General features: G+C 50.4%; 1 protein-coding gene and 1 long non-coding RNA gene across 2 annotated transcripts; both read right to left on the reverse strand.

The window, feature by feature from the left end:
- Positions 1-3,521: 3,521 nt before the first annotated feature.
- Positions 3,522-20,555, reverse strand: LOC112545081 (uncharacterized). Its single transcript, XR_003088492.2, has 3 exons — positions 19,299-20,555; positions 5,510-5,762; positions 3,522-4,714 (listed from the first exon to the last, which is right to left on the reverse strand). It is a non-coding gene; the product is annotated as an uncharacterized LOC112545081 (long non-coding RNA).
- LOC142831045 (paraneoplastic antigen Ma1-like) lies at positions 13,706-16,605 on the reverse strand. Its single transcript, XM_075939928.1, has one exon. The coding sequence runs from the start codon at positions 15,203-15,205 to the stop codon at positions 13,706-13,708; it is 1,500 nt and encodes a 499-aa protein (XP_075796043.1). The 5' UTR covers positions 15,206-16,605.
- Positions 20,556-23,560: the final 3,005 nt, after the last annotated feature.

A 23,560-nucleotide genomic window follows, 5' to 3' on the forward strand; every position in this document is an offset into this window, starting at 1 on the left:
CCCCCAACTTAAACCTGTCCAACACATTATTAATAAACTACAGCCTATATTGGAACAGGATACCATACTCAAAGAGGCTCTGGGAGACAGACCCATAGTCTCCTATAGACAACCACCTAAACTCAAGATGATTCTTACCAACCACCACAGGACATACCACACTAATACCAACCCTGGTACCTTCCCTTGCAACAAACCCCGTTGCCAGCTTTGTCCACATATTCATTCTGCTGATACCATTATTGGACCTAACCAAGTGAGTTATAAGATCAAGAACACATATTCCTGAGCATCCAGAAATATAATCTATGCTATCATGTGCCGAAAGTGTCCATCTGCTATGTACATTGGACAAACATCTCAGACACTTCGCCAAAGGATTAATGCCCACAAAACAGATATCAGACAAGATCACAAAGAGAAAACAGTTTCTTGCCATTTTAACCAGAAAGGACACTCTCTCAATGACTTAACCACCTGCATTCTGCTACAAAGACCTTTTACATCTGCACTTGAAAGGGAATCCTCTGAACTGTCATTCATGTTAAAATTCGACACTTTCCAAAAAGGACTCAAACATTTGAACTCTCACACCCATTACCAAAATAGTTTCCCCAATTATCACCTCTAATACCATTAACTCACAAACATCCCACTCTCCCTACCTCTAATATCATCAATTCACAGACACTTACCTTCCTTCCTCCCCCCCCCCCCGCATCCCCCTTCTGTTCTGCAATGTGATTTGTCCTTTTCATATTTGTTCATTTTAATTGTATCCTTTGGTATATATGGTTGTGACTACTTTCTGCCACTATTTGATCTGAGGAAGTGGGTCTGGCCCACGAAAGCTCATCATCTAATAAACCATCTTGTTAGTCTTTAAAGTGCTACATTGTCCTGCATTTTGCTTCAGCTACCCCAGACTAACACGGCTACATCTCTATCACTATTCAGAAAAGTGATGCACTTTTGTGCAAAAGAGCGTCCAGACTGCACGGACACTCTCTCGCAAGAAAGCTCATTAACAGAATGACCACTAGGGCACCTGTGCTTCTTCCGCTAGGCTGTTTTTGCGCAAAAAAACCCTGTCTCCCGTCCCCACACACCTTTTTGTGCAAGAGTTCTTGTACAAAAAGGAGTTATTCCTCGGAGAAAGAGGAACACCTATAACGCAAAAACCCCTCTGTTCTGTCGATTCACTGTACATTTTCCTGTGCAAAAACGTGCTTGAGGTGTGGACACTCCACGGCTACGTCTACACTGGCATGATTTTCCGCAAATGCTTTTATCGGAAAAGTTTTTCTGTTAAAAGCATTTGTGGAAAAGAGCGTCTAGATTGGCACGGACGCTTTTGCGCAAAAGCACTTTTTGCGGAAAAGTGTCCGTGTCAATCTAGACGCGGTTTTGTGCAAGAAAGCCCCGATCGCCATTTTCATCATCAGGGCTTTTTTTGCGCAAAATGGTTCTCAGCTGTCTACACTGGCCCTCTTGCGCAAAAGGGCTTTTTCCCCGAACGGGAGAGTCATTGTATTTGCAGAAGAACACTGACAATCTTACATGAGATCGTCAGTGTTCTTGCGCAAATTCAAAGCGGCCAGTCTAGACGCAGCCCACAGGTTTTTGCTCAAAAATGGTTGTTTTGGTGCAAAAACCCTGTAGTGTAGACATAGCCATAGTGTGGTTCACTATCCCATGCAGTGGCAATTAGACCACGTACAGTGAGAGCTAAGAACAAGGGAGCTCTACGGTAGAGGCTCCTACACTAAGCTCCAGAGATCTCAGGTTCAAATCCGCCTAGTGGCAGCTACACCCACATCCAACAGGCAGGTGTAACACCCAGACCACCTTTGGGGGCACTGCTGAACTGCTTTGCATCCTGGGGAGGGAAAACTAAAAAGGACATGGGGTTGGTTACATCCAAGCCACTATCTGAAATGCTAACCTATTCCAGACAGCCTCTCTCTCCAATACCTGGGACTAGTTTAGTTTATATGGATATTGTAATCCCATCTCTACATCAGAGCACAGCTCTCCTCCCTGTCACCCCCGCTGGGCCCCCATCCCTGTCCGACCGACCCACCTGCCACGTGCAGAGAACAGGGAAAGGAGCCCAAGGCGAGATTCTGGGGCAGTGCAATGGGGCATGGCTGGGGAAATAGCCCCCTAGTGTAGACTGTCTGGGGAGTTGTGGCTATGGCTGGTCCGGGGAAGAGCTATCACAGCTCTTGTCTCTCTTCCAGCCCTTATGCCCTTTGCTGGGATTGTTCCATGTGGTCAGATTTAGGGCCCTGACTGTCCAGCCCAGAGTGCGTGACGGTTGAGGGGGCAGGCCCGGACAGCCTGCAGCAAGGGGCTGTCACCGGCTTCATACCCCCTGCTTGCCTCTTTTGTGACCCTTCCTTGGGGCAGCCAGAACCGTCACTCACCCCGTTTCCCCTCTACCTGCGTGAGAGGGGCGTCGTGGTGCTCTACCGTGCGACAGCTCCACGGCAGCCACACAAACCCCTTAGAACGCTGCCACTCCTGACTTTGGCCTTGGTGAAAGGGGGGAGCTGTCCACCGCACCCTCGCCCTGAAGGGGTTGTCAAAGACCAATTCGCCTATTAGGCTGAGAGGACAGCCAGAATTAGGAGACGCTCACCTGGCCAGGAAGACGTGGGGCTTCTGCAAAGGCGGGGAGCTGCTAGCAGAAAGGGGGCGGCTGGGAAGTAGTCTGCAGGGGGCGGTGTGTTTCGGGCGGTGTGTTTCGGGCTATGCAAGATAGTCCACAGGACCTCCCTGAGAGGAGGTGGTTTGGGCTGGCAAACCCAGAGAAAGGGAGAGAGCCTGAAAGGTAGGAAAGGCTCCGGGGGCAAGCAGGTAGGACAGAGCAGGGTGTGAGACAGACCAGGCAAAGGACAGTGGACTGCTTTGGATGTTCTGTTCCGAACAGACAGTTACACACACACACACACACACACACACGCCGGAGGGAACAACACAGTGACCTGCCTGAGTCACAAATTGGGGGCTGCAGGCCACGCAGAAAGACGAGAAAGAACAATGGGTATTGACACCACCAGAGGAGGGCAACATCTGGCCACACCAATTCTCAGAACAGCCAGGTGGAAGCGCTACTCTCAATCCCATGGCAGTGCACTTTCAAGAAACACCTCCCCGCAGTACCCAGGCCTTGTCACTGGGTGCCTACAGAAACACCAAGGCCGCCGTCTGCAAAGAGACACTGGTTAAAGCCACCCACCTTGCTCTCCTATCCCAGCACGGAGGCGACTTGATAATAAGGATGTTAAATTTAGTTTAATCGACTAGTCGATGGAAAATCAGTCGATTAGTCAATAAGCAGGGGAGCCGCAGCAGGGTTAGCTCCCGGCCTGGGAGGTAACCCCACTGCGGATCTGCCTTTTAAATGGATTTAAAGAGCCTGATGCCTCTTAATACATTTAAAAAGGAGAGGCACGTCTGGGACTAGGCGCGAGCCGGGAATCAGCTGGCTCGCACCTGGTCCCCGCTATCCCCTTGCCTCCTCTGCCCCCCATGGAGAAGGTGCTTGGGGAACCAGCTTTTAAACTGGCTCCCCCCAGCACTGGCTCCTGCTCCCCTCCTTGCTGCTTTTGATAGAGGCAGCAAGGGGGGGAAGCTTCTAGTCAAGAGACCCGTCGACTATCCGATAAGCTTTTGCTTATGGGCTAGTTGACTAGTCTACTAGTCGCTTACATCCCTACTTGATAATACAACACAAAGAGGTGAATTCATAAAGGACAGAGATTTAAGTGATCCCTCGCAGAGACAACAGGAAGCAAAAACGGTTACAAATAAAAGACTCACAAGAGTCCGCTTAGAAGCTTACCAGGCATTGAGCTTTGTTGAAAGCGATGTGCTCACCGACAGCTGCTTCCCAGCCTCACCAGCCCACCATTCGTAGCTGCACAGAGCACCAGCTTCTCTGTTCCCGCAGGGAACCAGAACGTCTCTTGCTTCTCCTTATCCAAAGGTCACCAGAGTCAGGATAACCCTCCAGGATCACACATAGTTCAGTGTCTTCCCATGCTGGTTTCACATCCTCCCGTTTGCTGCTGATGAAAGTGAACTGGCCATTGTCCAGCTCAATTTACTTTAGAGTCCTGGGAGGGGAGGGGGTTGGATTACTATCCTCCCCCTTGTCTGGAAGAAAACGGTTTCTCTCTGTGTTTGGTTACAGTCTTTAAAGAGTAATATTAATGCACATTCATAATTGCTCAGATACTGTTAACTCACTCACTCCATGACAATATTAATAACCTGTGTCTCACCAGCTTTCATGTGAGATCTCGCACAATATTCTTTACAGCGTGTTAGGTGTAGCAAAGAGGGATGTTAACTGGCAAGCACATTGGCAAGCAACAGGAAGAGATCAATGCACTGTTCCCAGTTGGAGATGCCTTTGCACCATTTGGGAATAAAGCATCAGACACTCACAGTGTCTAGTAGGGGTGGGGATAGAACACAAGAACTGCATGAGCAGGAGAGTACTAGAGGAAAGCAACATGGTATGAGTTCAGTGCCTGCTTACCTAAGCATGAAGCTTACCAGTTAACCGGTCCTTGCTAATTAACTCCAGTGGCGGTCAGACACGCCAGACCAGAGCAGCCATAGCAGTGGTGAGGCTGATGGGTGGGCAGTGGGATGTGACCATGGCAGGCCCCACAGCTGTGGCGGGGCCAGGCAGCAGTACCTAAGTTAAAACAGTTAATCAGTTAAGAACTATCATTTAACTCAGGGGTAGGGGACCTTTTGGGCTGGGGGCTGCTAGCCCACACAAAAAAAATCAGTCAAGGGCCGCATACAAAAAAACCTTTACAACACATACCCTCACTAATGTAACCTCTGAGGCTACGTCTGGACTGCAGGCTTCTTTCGGAAGAAGCTTTTCCCGAAGAGATCTTCCGAAAAAACTTCTTCCGAAAGAGAGCGTCCACACTGCCAAAGCACATCGAAAAAGCAATCTGTTTTTTCGACAGATAGCATCCACACTGAATGGACACTCTCTTGCATGTACGCTGTGATTGCTATGGGCAGAGTGGCCACCAGGGCACCTGTGCTTTTTCCTCTTTCCTCTTCTTGCGAAAGAACTCCCTCTTCCCCATACACACGTGCCTTTTCCCAAAAGCACTCTTTCAGAAAAAGGCTTCTTCCTCGTAGAAAGAGGATTACCAATGCCAAAAAAAACCCTGTTTTTTTCGATTTCCTTTTGGAAAAATGCGATTTCAGTGTGGACATGACTCAGGTTTTGTGGGAAAAACAGCTGTTTTTCCCACAAAACTCTGTAGTGTAGACATACCCTGACTGAGGAGAAAGACACTTCGCACATTCCCCTCACACCACACCTCACGTTGTGTGCCTTTGTGGGACACCAATGCTGGGGGAGGGGTGCCAAGCCCCAGGGCCCAGATCCAGGCAAGCATGGGGCCACATCTGGCCCCCGGGCTTTAGGTTCCTCACCCCTGGTTTAACGAGTTAACTGTTTTACCTTCCTTAGCAGTGAGTTTGTCAGGCCTGAGGAGAGTGGCTGACAGAGGCTAGTGATGCACCACTGGGCCTCTGTGTCTCAGCTTTATCTCCAAACACTCTCTCTGGCTCCTCAGGTCAAGTAGCCGCCGTCTCACACGCCTCGGTGCTTCCGCAGGCTGAAGAGAGGTATCAGCCTCCTGAAATCCTGTGGCCGGAGATGTTTTCATCTCCGCTCCCCGGCTTCCCCCGACGGTGGGCTTTGAGCCTGGTGTCTGAAATAGAAGTGATTAGAAAGCACAGAGCGGCCACAAGCATTTAATGAGTCATCCCCCCATTTTCAGCAGGTCACTGAGTCAGCAGGAAATAGGGGAAGAGTTGGAAATCTCACTCAGGGCAGAATATCGCAGCCCCTTCAAGTGGCAAAGAGCATTGTATTATTTTGGGCAGTTCAAAGATGCATGGGGGGGGGGGGGGGAAGGGGAGGAGAGACTGGGATTTGCAAAATCCAGCACAGTATTATCTGTAATGGCAAAGGAAAATATGTTTGCACAGAGAAGAGGTTTTTTTGCAGCTGTTCTCCTCCTCCACCTTAAGACGTTGCAAGGCAGAAACCAGGCTGTAGACACTTCTCTATAGCCACCCACCCATCCACATCACTACCGGATCTGAGTGCACTAACGGCTGCTGAATGTACCTGGTAACCTAAGTGCACTGGGGTAGCATGCACCCGCTGTGCTGCTGAATGTAGTAAGCACACATTTAAAAAATAAGAAAGATTGACTGCGTTTCCCACCGGGGAAAGGTGCCAGCTTAACCGGCCTGGAAACAGCAACAGGTCTGATATAAGTAATGGAAATGCAAATTCCCCTCCCCCCGCACCCTTTTGTTTAATATTAGTGGGCTGCAACCAAAGTTCTCTCTAATCTTTTCCATCCGTGTGTAGAATAATTTGTATGTGCAAATGTGCACCACCAATAGCAACAAAAACCTAGCTGTGGGCACCCTGCTAAGCAGTTTGGCAGCATTTGAATCTTTCCGGAGTGGCTGCACAAGTACACAGCTTACAGGTTGCAACCCTTCCTGATGGCGTCTCCTGTAGAGGTGAAGGAGTCAGGTGTCAGATTGCAGAGGAAGTGGGGGGTTTCTCGGCTCACGTCTGGTAAAATAAGTGTCATGATCCCCAAAATCCTAGAGGAGCTGGTCGTTTCTGCTAAAAATTGCAACAGCATTAGGGCACACAGTAGTCCCTTATTTTGAAATAACAAACAGAGCATCCCCACTACCAACCCCGTTATTTTGAAATAAGGGTCTGGTTATTTCAAAATAATAATTCCTGCTTGTGAAAAGGAATAAGCTTATTTCAAAATAGTTATTTCAGGAGTTATTATTTTGAAATAACCTGGGAGTGTAGACATAGCCTTAGGTTTCAGATAAGGTGATGTCTACACTGCACAGTTATTTCAGAATAAGCTATTCCAGAATAGTTATTCCAAAATATCGTATTTTGAAATAGCACATCTACACTGCAGGGAAGCCCCAAAATTAGTCCGAGGCAGGTTTCCCTAAAGTAGATGTGCTACCTCGATTTAGAGCCCCAGGAGGAATAACTTAGAATGGCCCTGGTGAGGGGCTATTTCGAAATAGCAGAAGTGGAGCATCTACACACGCCTTATTTTGAAATAGCTATTTCAGAATAGGCGTTACTTTTCATACAATGAAGTTTACAGAAGTCGGAATAAGCTGTCCATTATTTCGAAATTATGTTGAAATAACAGAATGGCTGTGTAGACACTCGCATAATTATTTTGGAATAATGCCATTATTCCGGAATAACTTTGCTGTGTAGACACACACCCTTAATGTCCAAGGGAGAGAAATTCAGGGGAACAGGGGAGAGAGGGTGTTATTCACACCTGTCTCATAAGCAACTGATAATGCCAACTCCCTCCTTCCTTCCTGCCCCAGGCAAAGCCCAGTTCCTGAAGGGAGAGGGTAGCCCCTGCCCACACTGCTTCAGACCTTGATCTTGTATGCCCTACAAATAAAGAAAGGGGAAAAGAGCATAGGGTCTTGGAAAAGTACTGCCATTTGCTCCCCCAGACAGTCTCTCTGCCAAATGATTCAGATCGCTTTGTATGACTGCCCTGTCTTCCTCATTATTTATCACTCTGCTAATCTTTGTGTCTCCTACGCACTTTATCAGCAGTGATTGTATATTTGCCTGCAGATCACTGATTGAAATGTTAAATAGTGACTTGCTACAAGTTGAACCTCTCTAGTCCGGCACCCTCGGGACCTGACTGGTGCGGAATCAGAAATTTGCAGAACCAGAGAATTTGTAGGTCAACATTGTCTAGCACAGGGGTCTCCAAACTTTTCAGCCCGAGGGCCGCATTAACTATCAACCAGCAGTGCGGGGGCCTACTACACACTTGAGGTCCAAATAAAAAACAATCAAAACATGGATGTTGTTTTTAATTATTTATTTAATATTATTTTATTCAGTTGTAACCCTTCTGCCAGGCCGAGTAAATAGCAGCAGCAAGGGCCGGGTTCAGTGTCTAGGGGTCTCCTCCCAACGAGGTACTACAACACCGGCTCGAGCCCCCACCCAGTGACCTGGGAAATCTTACTTACACCTCTGGGTGCCTCAAAAGAGGCAATTCTTCCCCTCTCGCAAGCACAGAGCCTCAGTAGAGTAGCAAACCTTTAATAACATGAGGTAACCCAATGAGCAACGGCCCTCCCCCCAGCCACAAATCTCCCCAACGTCCCAAAAGTCCAACACCCCAAGAGTCTCAGCCCTGGGTCAGTGCCATCCCAGGGTTCAAAAGTCCACCCGGCAGGGTTTCACCATTCCAACCTGGAGGGGTGGGGATCGATGCACCTTACGTGGCCCGGCGGTGGCTCCGCCTCTCCGTGCCGCCACCGTCAACGCGAGTCACTCCGCCACACTCCACTTGTCGTCAGGTAAGCCGCCTCCACTGTCCGGCTCCGCAAATCCACCAACCGCCTCAGTCCACACTCCAGGCTGCCAGCTGGTTGCTCCTGCCGCTCTCCACCAGCTGCCGCTCCTACCAGCCACAGGCCACCGCCAGCTGCATCTACTGTCCACCTGTGCTTGCTGGTTGCCCCTTGCAAACTGCTTTGCTAGCAGCACAGCGCCAGGCTCCCCTCAGCAACAGTGATTTCAGCTCTTGTCCACAGCTCAGCAACAGTGATTTCAGCTCTCGTCCACAGCTCAGCAACAGTGATTTCAGCTCATAACAGAAGAGCCTTAGCGCTGGCCCACAGCAAAGTTAGCTCCACAGCTCAAAACTAGACTCCTAATGGAATCTAAATTAACTCTGATATTCCACAGTGGAGAGAGGAGGGAGTGCAATCAGTGTTGTTTAGGCCCTCAGACAGGGCCCCACCACCAGGTACCAAGACCTGTCCCCAACCTCTCTCAATTTGACTGGGTTTGGAACCCATGCCCCTTGTCTAGAGAGTGCTACTTAGTTTATGGCGAATCCCTCGGTCATAAACAGTTCCACCATTCCATTGTCCTTGATTCACATAATCAGGGTAACAACACTTTTATCCCCTCTGCCTCAATAACAGAGAGACTGGGGCTCCCACAGTGGCCAAAGTGACGATTTGGGCTGCTGTGGCACATACTAGACAGGGTGGGTGTGTCTATGCAAATTGGGCTCAGCCCCTGAAGTCTCTTTGCACCACTTGCCACAGTTCGCCACTAGATGTCAGAATAGAGTTTACCCTGACCCTGCTTACATCCTCCCCCCAGCCAAGAATTTGTCGTCCCGACAAATCACACCACCTACTATACCCACTCACTGGTTCCCCCCAAAGGGCCTCAGGAAGCCCACTTTAGCTTGTACAAGCCTGTGTGCTAAATGTATGGGCTCCTCACTAATCACTCCAGGTGCATCATAAGTTAACCGTTTTACTGGTCTTATTACCCTGTCTCGTCTATTGAGAATCTCTGTTCCCATGGTGGGGGAAACACCCTCTTGAGTGATAGATGGTGAGGTTACCTCTGCTGGCCCCTCGGCTACTGGCATAGGCCCCTGCGTTTCTAGTTCTAACAGTGCAGGGTCCAGGGTGCCCTGGACATCCTCCCCTTGTATGTCCCCACTTTCCAATAACCTGTGTGTGTCCTCACATGGGGGTCCCACCAGTGGCACAGGGGTGTCAGAAATGGGCATAAATACTTCTGCCATGGGGTTTAGGGTGGCAGAGGTGGGGCTCTCTTTTGGTTCAGCTGATCGATCCTGAGATCTTGTCCCCCTTTCCGGATACACCACGGTTGCGTCCTCCTCCTCAGACTCACTCTCGGGTGCGATGCATAGGGGTAGGTTAGCTGCAGGGGGCTGGCTGTCCATGATGGAGGGTGGCTTTGGCCTAGCACCCTTGTTCCGCTCGGTTGCCCGGTCATGGCCCATCTCACAAGGGGTGCTTACCAATTCCCCCACAGGAAGCAAAAGGTTTCTGTGTACTGTCTTTGTCTGCCCTGGACCCTCTTCAGGTTTGATCTTGTAGACTGGCAGGTCTCCCAGCTGTTCTATCACCAAGTATGGAATCGCCTTCCATCGGTCAGCTATCTTGTGTTTGCCAGCAATACCCAAATTTCGCAGCAAGACTCTGTCCCCAGGCTGGAGTTCTTGCGAACGTACCCTGGCATCGTAGCGATGTTTGTTGCGGTCTGCATTCTTCCGAGCCGCAGCTGTAGCTAAGCGATAAGCATCCTGCAGCTTTTCTCTTAGTTGGGATGCGTATTGCTGATGAGTTTCATAACCATCTCCATCCTCTAATACACCAAAGCACAGGTCTATGGGTAATCTTGGTTCTCGCCCAAACATCAAAAAATATGGTGTGGCTTCCGTAGCATCATTCCTCGTGGCATTGTAGGCATGCACCAGGAATGCGACATGTTGGCTCCAAGTTGCCTTCTGCTCTGGTCGCAAAGTCCCCAACATATCTAACAGGGTTCGGTTGAACCTTTCTGGCTGGGGATCCCCTTGTGGGTGATAGGGCGTTGTCCTAGACTTTTTAATCCCCGCTATCCTCAGTACCTCTTTTAGAAGGCGACTCTCAAAGTCCCGCCCCTGATCTGAGTGTATCCGGGCTGGGAATCCATAAACTGAGAAATATTTTTCCCATAGTACTCGAGCAACAGTGGTGGCCCTCTGATCACGTGTGGGGTATGCCTGTGCATACCGCGTAAAATGGTCGGTCACTACTAGGATGTTCCCAATGTTCCTTCTGTCTACTTCTAGAGACAAGAAATCAATGCACACCAGTTCCAAGGGCTTGTTGCTGGTGATATTCTTGAGGTATGCGGCCCTCGTGGGCAGTGTTTTCCTTTGAACACATCGAGCGCAAGTCTCACATTTCCTGCGAACATCTGCAGCCATCCGGGGCCAATAGAACCTACTACGAACAAGTTCCAGGGTCCTTTCCATCCCTAAATGTCCAAAGTCATCATGAAGGGCCCTCATGGCCAGGGCTCTGTACTCTTTGGGTAGCACTAGTTGTGTCCGTTGCTTTTGTAAAGGGTCGGTGGTCATTCGGTGCAGCACTCCCCGAATCAGTTTTAGTTTGGTCCACTCTCTCAATAGTAGTTTACCCTCCGAGTTAGGTGGGACAACCGCAGCGGGGCTTCGTCCATCCCTTTTGGCAAGTAGTGTATCACAAATGTCGGCATCTTGCAGCTGGGCTTCTTGCCAATCAGCTGCACTGAGCATGGGCAAGTGAGATTGGTTCAGGGCAATATAGTTCACTACCGCAGAGGACACGCATTCAGGGGGCAGGCCCAAAGCTTCTGCAGCACACCCATGGAGGCTCTCAGGGGCCTCCGGTTCTCGGCGACTCACACTGCAGATAGCTCTCACCCCATCCGGGGCTATCACGGCAACTTCGGGTGCCTGGGGACGCCGGGACAATGCATCCGCATCTACATTGCTTCTCCCTGATCGGTATTGAATGCTGAACTCATAGCTAGCCAAGGCGGCCACCCATCGCTGCCCAGTAGCATCCAGCTTTGCACTTGTTAACACATAAGTCAGAGGGTTGTTGTCCGTCCATACCTGAAACTGAGCACCATACAAGTAATCTCGAAATTTCTCAGTGATGGCCCACTTCAAGGCCAAGAACTCCAGCTTGTGAATGGGATAGCGAGATTCACTGTCGGACAGTCCTCGGCTGGCAAAGGCTACAGGGTTACGTTTGCCTTCCATTTCCTGGTACAGTACAGCTCCCAGACCCTCCAAACTGGCATCAGTATGTAGTATAAATGGTCTGCTTGGATCAGCAAAGACTAGGACGGGAGCCTGAGTCAGTCGAGTAATGATTTCCCGAAACGCCCTTTCACAACTCTCATCCCACCGTGGCCCAAGTGGCTCGAAAGGGCCATAGTATCTCTGCATAGGAGGCTTGGGAGGCCTCCTCTTATTTTTGGTCTTAGATTTGTTCTTGCTGGACTGGTATCCCCTGGTAAGATCATTCAGCGGTTTTACAATCGTAGCGTAGTTCTTCACAAATCTGCGGTAGTAGCCACTGAATCCAAGAAAGGTCTTGAGTTCTCTGTAGTTACGCGGACGTGGCCAGGTGGTGAGAGCTTCTATTTTATCGGGATCGGTACTCACACCCTCTTGGGACACGATGTGACCCACATACTTCACTGAGGTTTGGCAGAACTGGCATTTGTCAATTGAAAGCTTCAAACCATATGCCTCCAACCTATCAAGCACGTTAAGAAGTCTTTCCTCATGTTCTTCCAAGGTTCTTCCAAACACAATCAAGTCATCCAAGTAAACTAACACTTGAAGTAGATTCATGTCTCCCACTACTTTCTCCATCAGACGCTGAAATGTGGCCGGGGCTCCAGAAATCCCTTGGGGCATGCGTTCGAACTGGTAGAACCCCAATGGACAGATGAAGGCTGTCTTCTCCTTATCCTCTTCTCCCAGAGGGATCTGGTAGTATCCACTCCGAAGATCCAATACTGAGAACCACTGGCTACCCAACAAACAGTCCAAGGCATCTTGTACTCGGGGCATGGTGTATTGATCAACTGTAGTGCGCCTGTTTAGGGTGCGGTAGTCGATACACATCCGAATTTTCCCACTCTTCTTACGAACCACCACAATAGGCGAGGCGTAGGGGCTGTGGGACTCGGTAATGATACCGTTCGCGATGAGCTCTTGAAGATGATGGCGTACGTCTTCCATCTCAGAGAGAGCGATCCTCCTAGACCTCTCCCTGAAGGGTCGGGGATCTTGTAGTCTGATGTGGTGTTCCACCCCCTTGGCACATCCAACGTCCCACTCATGTAGTGAGAATACCTTGGGTCTTGCGCAAAGCTTCTTCCTCAGACGATCCTTCCACTCCTCAGGCAACGGTGAGTCCCCGAAGTCAAACTTTGCAGGATCCAACGCCGGAGCTTCAGCTTCACGCTGGGGTCTCACAATGGTTTCAGGCTCAAAGAGGTCTGCAACCTTCTGCCCTGGTCTTACAAACACTTCACGGCCCGTTTCATTAGCAATCAATATAGTCACCTTTTCCTGGGGTTCAGCAGGCAGGCTTATGACACCACTGAGGACCAGTACTCCTTCAGGGAGCCCTCCCTCGGTCGGCGGCTCTACCACTGCTAATGTTCCCTTACTGCCTCTCAGGCAGGTACTCAGGACAATCACCTCCTTTTCTGTCATTGCAGGCACTGCTAAGGGGACAGGCCCTGCATACCTCAAAGCTCCCACCGGCAAGTCAGGCATCACTTTTCTTGTGTCCTCAATTTTCCTATAGGCTGCGGCACAATAGGTGTGAATCACCAGGGTGTTTAGATATTGGTCCCCTGCCCGCTGTCGGCAGTAATCTGCAAGTACCTTAAAAAGGCTGGAGTTGGTCCCTATTAGCACGGACACATCAGAGGCTCCTTTGGGGTCAGGGCATATTAAAGCAGCAGTGTCCACTTCCTGTCTCACCCCAGCAATCTCTTCTGGGAATTCCAGGTGTACTATGATGTATCCCTGATAGGGGTATTCATCCATGCTGAGGCCACACAGTCCAAGCCCTGTCAGGGGCCATATAGGCAGGTGCTTAAGCATCTTCTGATAGAAAGACTGGAATATGATAGTCACTTGGGATCCCGTGTCAAGCACGGCCCTACATTCTGTCCCTTCAACCCTTACAGTGACTTCTGCCCGAGGTCCTATCAGTCCCGATGGGATTTGGGCTGCATGGTTCTTTCCAGAGGAGCCTCCGCACGCGGCAGGCCTGGGCGGCTCCCTTCCCAGGCCATGGGGCCGTTTCCCGACTGTCCCCAAGTGGTCTTTAGCTTTTGATAAACTAGTGTGGGATTCTCTGCATTGTGACACCTGGCAGCGATGTGCCCACCCTGGCCACACCGGTAGCAGAAGAAGGATTGACCTCTCTCTGGTTGCCTGGATGAGGCGGAGGCTCTAAATGTAGTCTTCCGGACTGTGGTAACAGAGGGTTCCTTGTACGTTGAGATATTGGCTGAATCAACGGTATTCTCTAGTTCGGCCACTTTCTGCGTCAGGGCCTGCAATCGTTGGGTAAGTTCCTCTTGAGGATTCACCATCAGTGCTGTGGGTGTTTGTATGGGTGTTGCGCCAGTCGCCCGGTGTGGCTGCACATCCCAAACCTCACCAGCTGCTTGCCTCTCTTCTTCCTCTCGGACCTCTTTTATCAGCCGAGAGTAACTGGGTGGATTGTCTTGCCGTTCCCTCAATCGAAGGTGAAGAAGGATCGGGTTATGATATTGAATTCCTCTCACAATCTGAGTCAATCTAGTCCGGTCCATTTGCTCTACGTCTACTGCTCCCCTCATGATGGCTCTCTGTAACAATTTCTCCAACCTTTGGACATAGGCAGAAACCTTCTCTCCCTTTTGTTGCTTGGCACTGAGGAACTTGCAATAAACATCCTCTGAGCCCTCGGTTCTCCCGAAGGCATGATCAAGGGCCTCTAGACAGTCCTTCACCTTGACCCCAGGGTTACCGAGCTTCAGGGTGCGAATCACATCTAGTGCTGGTCCCCTGAGGCACTCTACTAGTCGCCTTCTCTTTTCAGCCTCAGGCCCCGTCCATTCCTGCAGCATCTCAGTGGTGTGTTCCAGCCAGGGTTCAAATGCCTCCTCCCCAGGTATTGGGGTGGGACCCCCAGAAAACAACCTCAGTTTGCGATAGGGGCCTGACTCAGGGTGGGGTGGCACAACCTTTTCTAATGCCTGCCCCAAAACCTTCACCCACTCATCAGGTGGCGGAGTAGCCTCCCGGGGTGGGACTCCCAGGTGAAGGCCCAACAGACCTGGCATATCAGCGAAAGATTTTCCCTCGTTCCCCAAAAAGGTCGACATTTTCTTTAGAAACTCTACATCTGAGGGAGGGGCTGGTAAGGGCTGGCTCTCAGTGGTTATCACTGTCCACTCATTACCTTCCACTGCTATCCTGCCTGGGACCTGTAGAGGGTCCACAGCTGAGGACAGCTCACATAGTACAGCAAAAGCTCCCTGCTCCCTCACAAACATGCGCCCACGCATTTTGCACTTACTCAGGTACTCAGTGGAAGCCCTTAACATAGGTTCTATTGAGCCCTCATCGAATGCCTCCGGCACCCCCGTCACCAGAACACAATTCTTAGGGTTAATGGACATCCCCTTGCACCAGTCCTCCAACAAGTGTAGGGCCATTATACAAACAGTAAATTTCCCGAATCTAACAGCTCAAAACACCAACAGGAATTTTGGGTTTTCCCAATTTAATGGATTGCTCGCAATGTGCTTGCGGGGGTACTGACCCAGATGATCCCGGACGAGCCCCCAAAAATGTAACCCTTCTGCCAGGCCGAGTAAATAGCAGCAGCAAGGGCCGGGTTCAGTGTCTAGGGGTCTCCTCCCAACGAGGTACTACAACACCGGCTCGAGCCCCCACCCAGTGACCTGGGAAATCTTACTTACACCTCTGGGTGCCTCAAAAGAGGCAATTCTTCCCCTCTCGCAAGCACAGAGCCTCAGTAGAGTAGCAAACCTTTAATAACATGAGGTAACCCAATGAGCAACGGCCCTCCCCCCAGCCACAAATCTCCCCAACGTCCCAAAAGTCCAACACCCCAAGAGTCTCAGCCCTGGGTCAGTGCCATCCCAGGGTTCAAAAGTCCACCCGGCAGGGTTTCACCATTCCAACCTGGAGGGGTGGGGATCGATGCACCTTACGTGGCCCGGCGGTGGCTCCGCCTCTCCGTGCCGCCACCGTCAACGCGAGTCACTCCGCCACACTCCACTTGTCGTCAGGTAAGCCGCCTCCACTGTCCGGCTCCGCAAATCCACCAACCGCCTCAGTCCACACTCCAGGCTGCCAGCTGGTTGCTCCTGCCGCTCTCCACCAGCTGCCGCTCCTACCAGCCACAGGCCACCGCCAGCTGCATCTACTGTCCACCTGTGCTTGCTGGTTGCCCCTTGCAAACTGCTTTGCTAGCAGCACAGCGCCAGGCTCCCCTCAGCAACAGTGATTTCAGCTCTTGTCCACAGCTCAGCAACAGTGATTTCAGCTCTCGTCCACAGCTCAGCAACAGTGATTTCAGCTCATAACAGAAGAGCCTTAGCGCTGGCCCACAGCAAAGTTAGCTCCACAGCTCAAAACTAGACTCCTAATGGAATCTAAATTAACTCTGATATTCCACAGTGGAGAGAGGAGGGAGTGCAATCAGTGTTGTTTAGGCCCTCAGACAGGGCCCCACCACCAGGTACCAAGACCTGTCCCCAACCTCTCTCAATTTGACTGGGTTTGGAACCCATGCCCCTTGTCTAGAGAGTGCTACTTAGTTTATGGCGAATCCCTCGGTCATAAACAGTTCCACCATTCCATTGTCCTTGATTCACATAATCAGGGTAACAACACTTTTATCCCCTCTGCCTCAATAACAGAGAGACTGGGGCTCCCACAGTGGCCAAAGTGACGATTTGGGCTGCTGTGGCACATACTAGACAGGGTGGGTGTGTCTATGCAAATTGGGCTCAGCCCCTGAAGTCTCTTTGCACCACTTGCCACAGTTCGCCACTAGATGTCAGAATAGAGTTTACCCTGACCCTGCTTACACAGTTATTATTTAATAACACATTCATACACTACACATGAACATCTGTATTAGTGTGAATGGTGAAATTGTTTCCTGGATGCCAAAATAGCAGACATTTCTGGCTTTAGATTTGTTGTCCCTAACATCAACAGTGACCTGAGATTATCATCGGACAAGTTTGTTCTCAAATTGTTCTTCACGTATTTCATTCTTGAAAATGTTTGTTCACACAGGTATGTTGTTCCAAAGATTGAAAGGTACCTTGATGCAAAAGTTTTGACATTAGGAAAGTCTTCCTTGGGCAAAAACTGGTAAAAACCCACCAGTCCTATTTTGAACTTGTCCCTAAGGAGGTCATTTGCTTGCAACTCAATGACTTCCAGCTGCAGTTCATCTGGGCAACTGGCCACATCTGCTTCAAATGGGTTTTGAAACAATCTCACTTCTTCTGCCTTTGAATCCAAAAAGGTCTCCACGGGCCGCATGAGAGGGCCTCGCGGGCCGCATCCGGCCCCCGGGCCGTAGTTTGGAGACCCCTGGTCTAGCAGCATGACCAATACTTCCACTGCTTCTTGGACTCTTAGAAGACATTGAGGGGTAAATTAGAGCTTAACAACAGCACAGAACACTGAGAGCCAGGACTGGTGGCTGGAAACAAACATTATGGGACCACGGGAAACTTGGCCTCATGATAAGTGGACATCCAGCAAACTGAAATCATGCCAGACCAGGGATGTGCCAGGACTAGAGAGGTTCCACCTGAAGTAGTGATCCCTGTGGAATTCTACAAGAAACATCCTGCTCAAGGATGAGTCCCCTTCTATTTGAGATCAGTTGGTCAGTTCTTAACTGTGCTAGTCTGATTCATAATGGACTAGGCACTGTACAAACACGGAACAAAAAGAGGTCTCTCTCCAAGGAGCACAATCCAAGTATGAAACAACAGACCACAGATGGATACAGAAGTACCAGAAAACAGTAAGACGAGTGTGGTCAACATGACATGCTGTTAAACCTGTGGCCTTACTATTGTCCTTTGCAGGCACCATGACAAAGGACAGTCTGAAAGTGGATAATGACGTAGCTTCACCTGTTTACAGGGAGCTCTGCAGAAGTGCGAGGGGCAGCCCAAAGGTGCTGGTTTGAAAATGAAGCCATTCAATGTGCTCTATTAGAATCATGACATTGCAGGACTGGAAGAGACTTCAAGAGGTCATCCAATCCAGTCCCCTGCATGCATGGTTGGACTATGTTTTATCTAGACCAGTGTTTCTCAACCTGTGGTACGAGTACCCTTATGGGGAATATGTCAACACAACTGAAATTTGGAGATAACTGAAGTTTAGTTTTAATTCTTTACAGTTGTTTATTATTTTTGCACTTTTTATGCCCCAAAATTTCATCACCCACCTGGCTATGATTAAGTTGTTTAAACAAATGTGTTGCAATGGTAGAAAATTTTTGTGTATGTCTGAACATTGTAGGTACTGGGGGTACTTATAATTTTTAAAGGGGTATTGTATAAAAACAAAAGATTGAGAAACACTGATCTAGACCATCCATGACAGGTGTTTATCTAACTTATTCTTAAAAATCTCCAGTGACAGAGATTGGTATTATATTGTACAGCAGAAACTCAGAATTATAAACACCCAAGTTATGGAGATTGTTCATTACCCTGAAATGTTCGTAACTGTGAACAAGACATCATGGCTGCTCTTTCAAAAGTTTACAGCTCAGCATTGAAACTGTAGAAGAAAAATGCTACTTTCCCTTTATTTTTAGTTGTTTATATTTAACACATAACTGTGCTGGTTTTATTTGTTTTTGTTGCTGTCTCTGATGCTGCTGTAGCGGGGTTCACGTACCGCCACAGCGCCACCTGCCGTCGGTTCTGGGAATTAGCTCGGCGGGCAGGTGGCGGGATCCTTTTCAGGACACTGCCCTCCGGCAGTGCCCACAACAGCCTCTACGCTTCCCCCCCTTCCAGGGGCTGGTTAGTTGTCGGCCGTCCGGCCTTCAGGAGGCGGCTCTTCCGCCCCGGTACAGTGTGCGGCTGGTCCACCCTACAGCCCTACCGTGCCTTAAAATAGTCCGAGTCTGTGAGTCTAGTCCCGGCCTTGTTTCAGGTCGGGCGGAGAGGCAATAGTTCAGGGGCCTGGCCTTGCTTCATGTTCGGGCCACTGGGGAAGAAGTTCTCGGTATCCTCAAGTCTCTTAATTCTCAGTTATGGGCAGGGCAACAGATCTAGTTCTGGCCCCTTTAAAAGGTCCGGTCCGGATCCCAGTCGGGTACCAAAACGCCGTACGGAAGCCCGGGCCCTCGAGCAGGGCGGGGCGGCTAATCACAACGAGCTGAGTCCAGGCCCTTGGTACAGGGCGGGGCAGCTAATCAAAATTGGCAACCAGGCCCTAGTGCAAGGCGTGGCCGCAAACAAACACACAGGTTTGTAGAAGCTCCTAGTGCAGGAGCTGGGCAGGTAGCGCACCTGCAGCAGTGGCAAGGGGGAGCCTGCCACCCGGTTAGTGGGTGGCGGGGGGGGGGTGCAGGCCCACCCACTCCACTGTGCCCCGGCCCAGGGGCCCTGAATGCAGCAGTTCAGCTGCTACTGGCTCAGCATGGGCTCCAGCCCGCAACTTGCTGGCCTTGGGCTGCTCTCAGCCCGTGCTACCCCCTGGGCCACTCCCCCTCTCCCCCTCCGCAGGTACCTGTTTCTTCAGCATGCTAGGGAGCCGAGTTCAGTGTCGTCCCAGCAGGGTCCGGACAGCCCAATCCAGGCTTCAGTGGGTTGGAGCACTGCAGCGTCCAGCGGGCTCGTCAGGCCCCGGGGTTCTGGCAGCCATCGGGGTTCAAGCCGGTCCACCGGCTCTGGCAAGCTCTCAGGGTCCCCGTCAGTCTGTAGGTCCTCTGGCTCGGGCAGGACCTTAGGGTGTCTGGGTGTCCACAGGCCTTGGGACTTAAGCAGGACCTCTGTCTCAGGCAGGTCCTCAAGTTCATCAGGCACCAGCAGAGCCCCGGGTAGCTCTGCTGGCTGGCTTGGCCAGGCCTCAGCAGCCCTGGCAGAGCCGTCTTCCCTGGCCCTCTGGAAGGCAGCTGTGGGCAGGCCTCTGTCTCCCTCAGAGGCTGGGCCCTGACTAAGCTCTCAGCCAGGCTTTTTATAGTCCTAGCCCCGCCCCTTGCCTTCCGGTCAGGTGACTGGGCGGGGCTATACTGCACCCAAAATGGCTTCCAGAGGGGTATTTTCTCCCCTTCAGTAGTGGGGGAGGTCTCCACCCCACTACACCGCCCCAGTGTGGTTCCAAATGACACGTGCGGTCGACTTGTCAATTTGTAATTCTGGTGCTCATAATGCTTCAGAGTTCTATTGTACAGTGCTAAATTTGCAATCAGAATGTTGGGCGGTACTAAGCCAAGCACCGGGTAGAAGTCTGTATCACATCTAGGCAATTACCTTTATCAACCAAACTTGTAATCGCCTCAGTCACGGGGCGGGACTCACCGCTGCGGCGCCTCCTGCTGGTTGCTCCAGGGAATTAGTTCTTCCTCCAAAAGGTGTCCCCTTGTAGCGGTATCTCACCCGTCTTCGCTCCATGTTCTCACTCCAGACCCGCATCGCTCCCAGACCACAGAGTCTTCTTCAGGACATTGCCTTCCGACACCACCCACGCAGTGGTCATTTGTCCCCCTTCCGGAGGAGTTATCAACAGTCATTTGTATAGCGCCCGCCACCGTGCCCGACGGCAGCCTCAAGCCACAGTCCTTCCAGGCCACACATCGATAGTGGTTAGATGTGGTGCACGGGGGACGGAGGAACCCAGGCCCGTCCACTAACCCAGGGGCCTTCTGATGGCAGCCTTGTCCTGGCTTCCTCTACTCCCCTTTACTGCCTCTAGTTCCCTAGGCCACCTCCCCTATGACTCTTTGCACCTTCCTGGCCCTTGTGGCAAGGCCTGCAGCCAGGCAGGTCTCAGGCAGGAGCCTCCCTCTCCCTCCCCACTGAGCCTGCCCCGTACTGCTCTCCTGAACATGCTTTTATTGGAACAAAGTCCTGCACCTTCCCTGGTCAGGACCTTATTGCCCATTTTCTGCTGAGCAGCTCCTTTTATACAGGCCTGTCCCAGCAAGCTATCCCCTGATTGGCTCCATAAAAACTCCCCTCTGATTGGCTGGGACTGCACTGGCTCCTGTCTGCCTGCTTTAACCCCTTTCTGGCCAGTGTGTGGCAGTTGCCCCACACAGCCTCAAATAATGAACTCGGGGCTTGTTTGAGAAGACCTATTTTGCATAAAACCATGTGGACTGGCATTAATTATATACCCATCCTTTAATTCCACACTGATTGACTCCCATATCCACTTTTCTATTATTTTGCCTGGAACCGATGTCCAGCTAACCAGCCTATAATGGTTTAGGTCATCCCACTCGTCCATTGTGAATATTGGCATAATATTATCACTCTTCCATTCTTCTGGAATTTCCCCCGTATTCCTAGATTTATTAAAAGTAACAAAACACTACACCAAGAAGGACCAGGCATTCTTAGCCTTCTGAGTTGTCTATTTATTCCAGACAATGTATTTCAACTGCACTGACGTCTCATAATGCCCTCCATCTAACAGCATGGTCAAAAATAAAAAAACGAAGGCAATTTATGAGTGCTATGTCTCCCCATATGGCAATCTTTAGATCAGTGTTTCTAAATGATGGGTCCTGACCCATCTGTGGGCCATGGAAAGGTTTTAGGTGGGTTGTCCATTCAGGGCCAGATTATCCTGTCACAGGGCCCTGGCACAGGCAAACATATACTTCTCACGGGTCAGTGCTTCCATTCCTGACTGGGCCAGGCCTAATCCAAGTGGCACAGCAATTTAGACCCATCCCCACGGGACAGAAATGAGGTGAGTGTCTAGCAGGTTCACTCTCCAACACTCTCTCTCCTACCCTGGTGCCTCATTACTCTACCTACCAGGATAAGGTTAGGGTTGTAGGGCTGGGATGGAGAGTACATATGAGTCATGGTGAGTCACAAAAAAGACAACAGGCAATTGTTGGGTTACTTGGAAAAAGTTTGGGAACCACTGCTTTATAATGACTCCAGTGGCCTTTCCCGGGGGGGGGGGGGGGGAGGGCAGTAGATGGTGACAATCTATATTTTGTCACATTCTGGAAAAGAACCGTAGCCCAGATGCAGGCCTAGAAAGCAGATGGGGGCTGACCCAAGAGGCAAACGGCAAGGCTAATGAGCAGCACGAGGGTTTTAACTGTGGCCTTTAGAAGAAACAAGCCTGGAACTGCAGCTTTAATAATCCACTGAGCCATCCGCCGGCTCAAAGGGGGCTAAGCTGATGCAAAGCCTCGCAGCCTACAGCATCCCCCGGCTGCCGGATGTGATGCAGTGACATCTTCCAGCAGGTGGCATACCCAACACTGTGTCATTATTACACACCTGTCATATGAGCCTGGCACCTTCCATGGGAGAATCTCAAAGTGCTTTACAACCACTAAGTAACTATGAGGTAGGTCGCTATTATTTTTCCCCATGTTGCATATGGGGAAACTGAGGCACGGGGCCTGGCAATCACTTGTTCAACGCCACACATAAAGGCCGAAGTAGGACAAGCAGCCACATCTGTTTTCCCAGTGCTGTATCTGAACCCCCCTGCCCTAGCCATTCTTCCTCTAGATGATCTTCCAAAAGGCCTTTATATATTGGAGTGGCATCAATCTATGATGTGCTGCTTTTTCAAGTTACAGTGGGGGGGGGGGGGGAGTCTAGGCGGGACATTAGGAAAAACTATTTCCCTAGGAGGGTGGGGAAGCGCTGGGCTGGGTTCCCTAGGGAGGGGGTGGAATCTCCATCCCTAGACGCTTTTTAGTCCTGGCTTGACAAAGTCCTGGCTGGGATGATTTAGTTGGGGTTGGTCCTGCTTTGGGCAGGGGGCTGGACTAGATAACATGCTGAGGTCTCTGCAAGCCCTGGGATTCTAGGATACTGGTTACTCTGCATGTCAAGGTGCAGTTCTCTGTTACAATACCCAGTTACAGGGCATGTGTGTGTTTAGCTTGTTGTACCTGTGAACCTCCTTGGAGTTATTCTCAGCCCACAGTAATTGTGTGGAAATCAAAGCCTCTCTGTTTCTACCAAGTGAAGTAAATGCAAGAGATCTGACTGCAAGCTCCATTTGCTAACCACCATTTGTCTCCTGCAATACTGTCCCCCGGAAGGGGAGAACATGGAATGTGATGCTTCAGTCCTTGGAATGACACAGATCCTGGAGCAGAAATAACCGCATCGAGGCACCACCCGAAAAGAGTGTGCTGGCAGACAGCGCTAATTCCCAGGGCAGCCAGCAGGAGGCGCTGCATGGTGCGTTCCCTTTCGTTTCTTCATAAGGCTGCAGCAGAGTAAGTACTTTTTTGTTCCTGCAGCACGCTGTAATAATTTCAGTAAGGGTTCAGAGCAACACTGCAATCTCCTAGAATTGAAGGCATGTTTCTTATTGATTATTGCAGAGTGTGCTGGGAACCACCCTGGGGCTGAGGTACTTGCAAGAGATTTTCTTTAGTCAGTGAGCAGTTTCAACTGTCTCTGCCTAACCAAAACAAAAAACAAAAAAAACCCTTTCCTGTGATTTCCTATCTCTAAACCACTGAAAGGCCCAGTTCCCAATACTACACCACAGGCAACGCTAAACACATCCAGAAAATCAGGAACATGGATAATCAGCTGTCAATAGACCAACAAGGCATGCTGACACTGGATTAGAAAGTGAAGGCTTCAGGTTCAGTTAATTGGGATCCTACAGTCGCTATCTCTGTCCTGTTGATTGATCAATTTGTGGAAAGTGTTTTGAGGCTGAAAAGTGCCGAGTGCTGTTGTTTCATTTTACAGAGTTCATAAAACCAACGCCAAGAGTTTCCCAGAATTGTTTGGATAGTGGCAAAGTGACGGTACAACTCCTGTCTGTCT

The sequence above is a fragment of the Pelodiscus sinensis genome, chromosome 12 (assembly GCF_049634645.1).
Source record: "Pelodiscus sinensis isolate JC-2024 chromosome 12, ASM4963464v1, whole genome shotgun sequence".
In the NCBI taxonomy this organism is placed as follows: Eukaryota; Metazoa; Chordata; order Testudines; family Trionychidae; genus Pelodiscus; species Pelodiscus sinensis.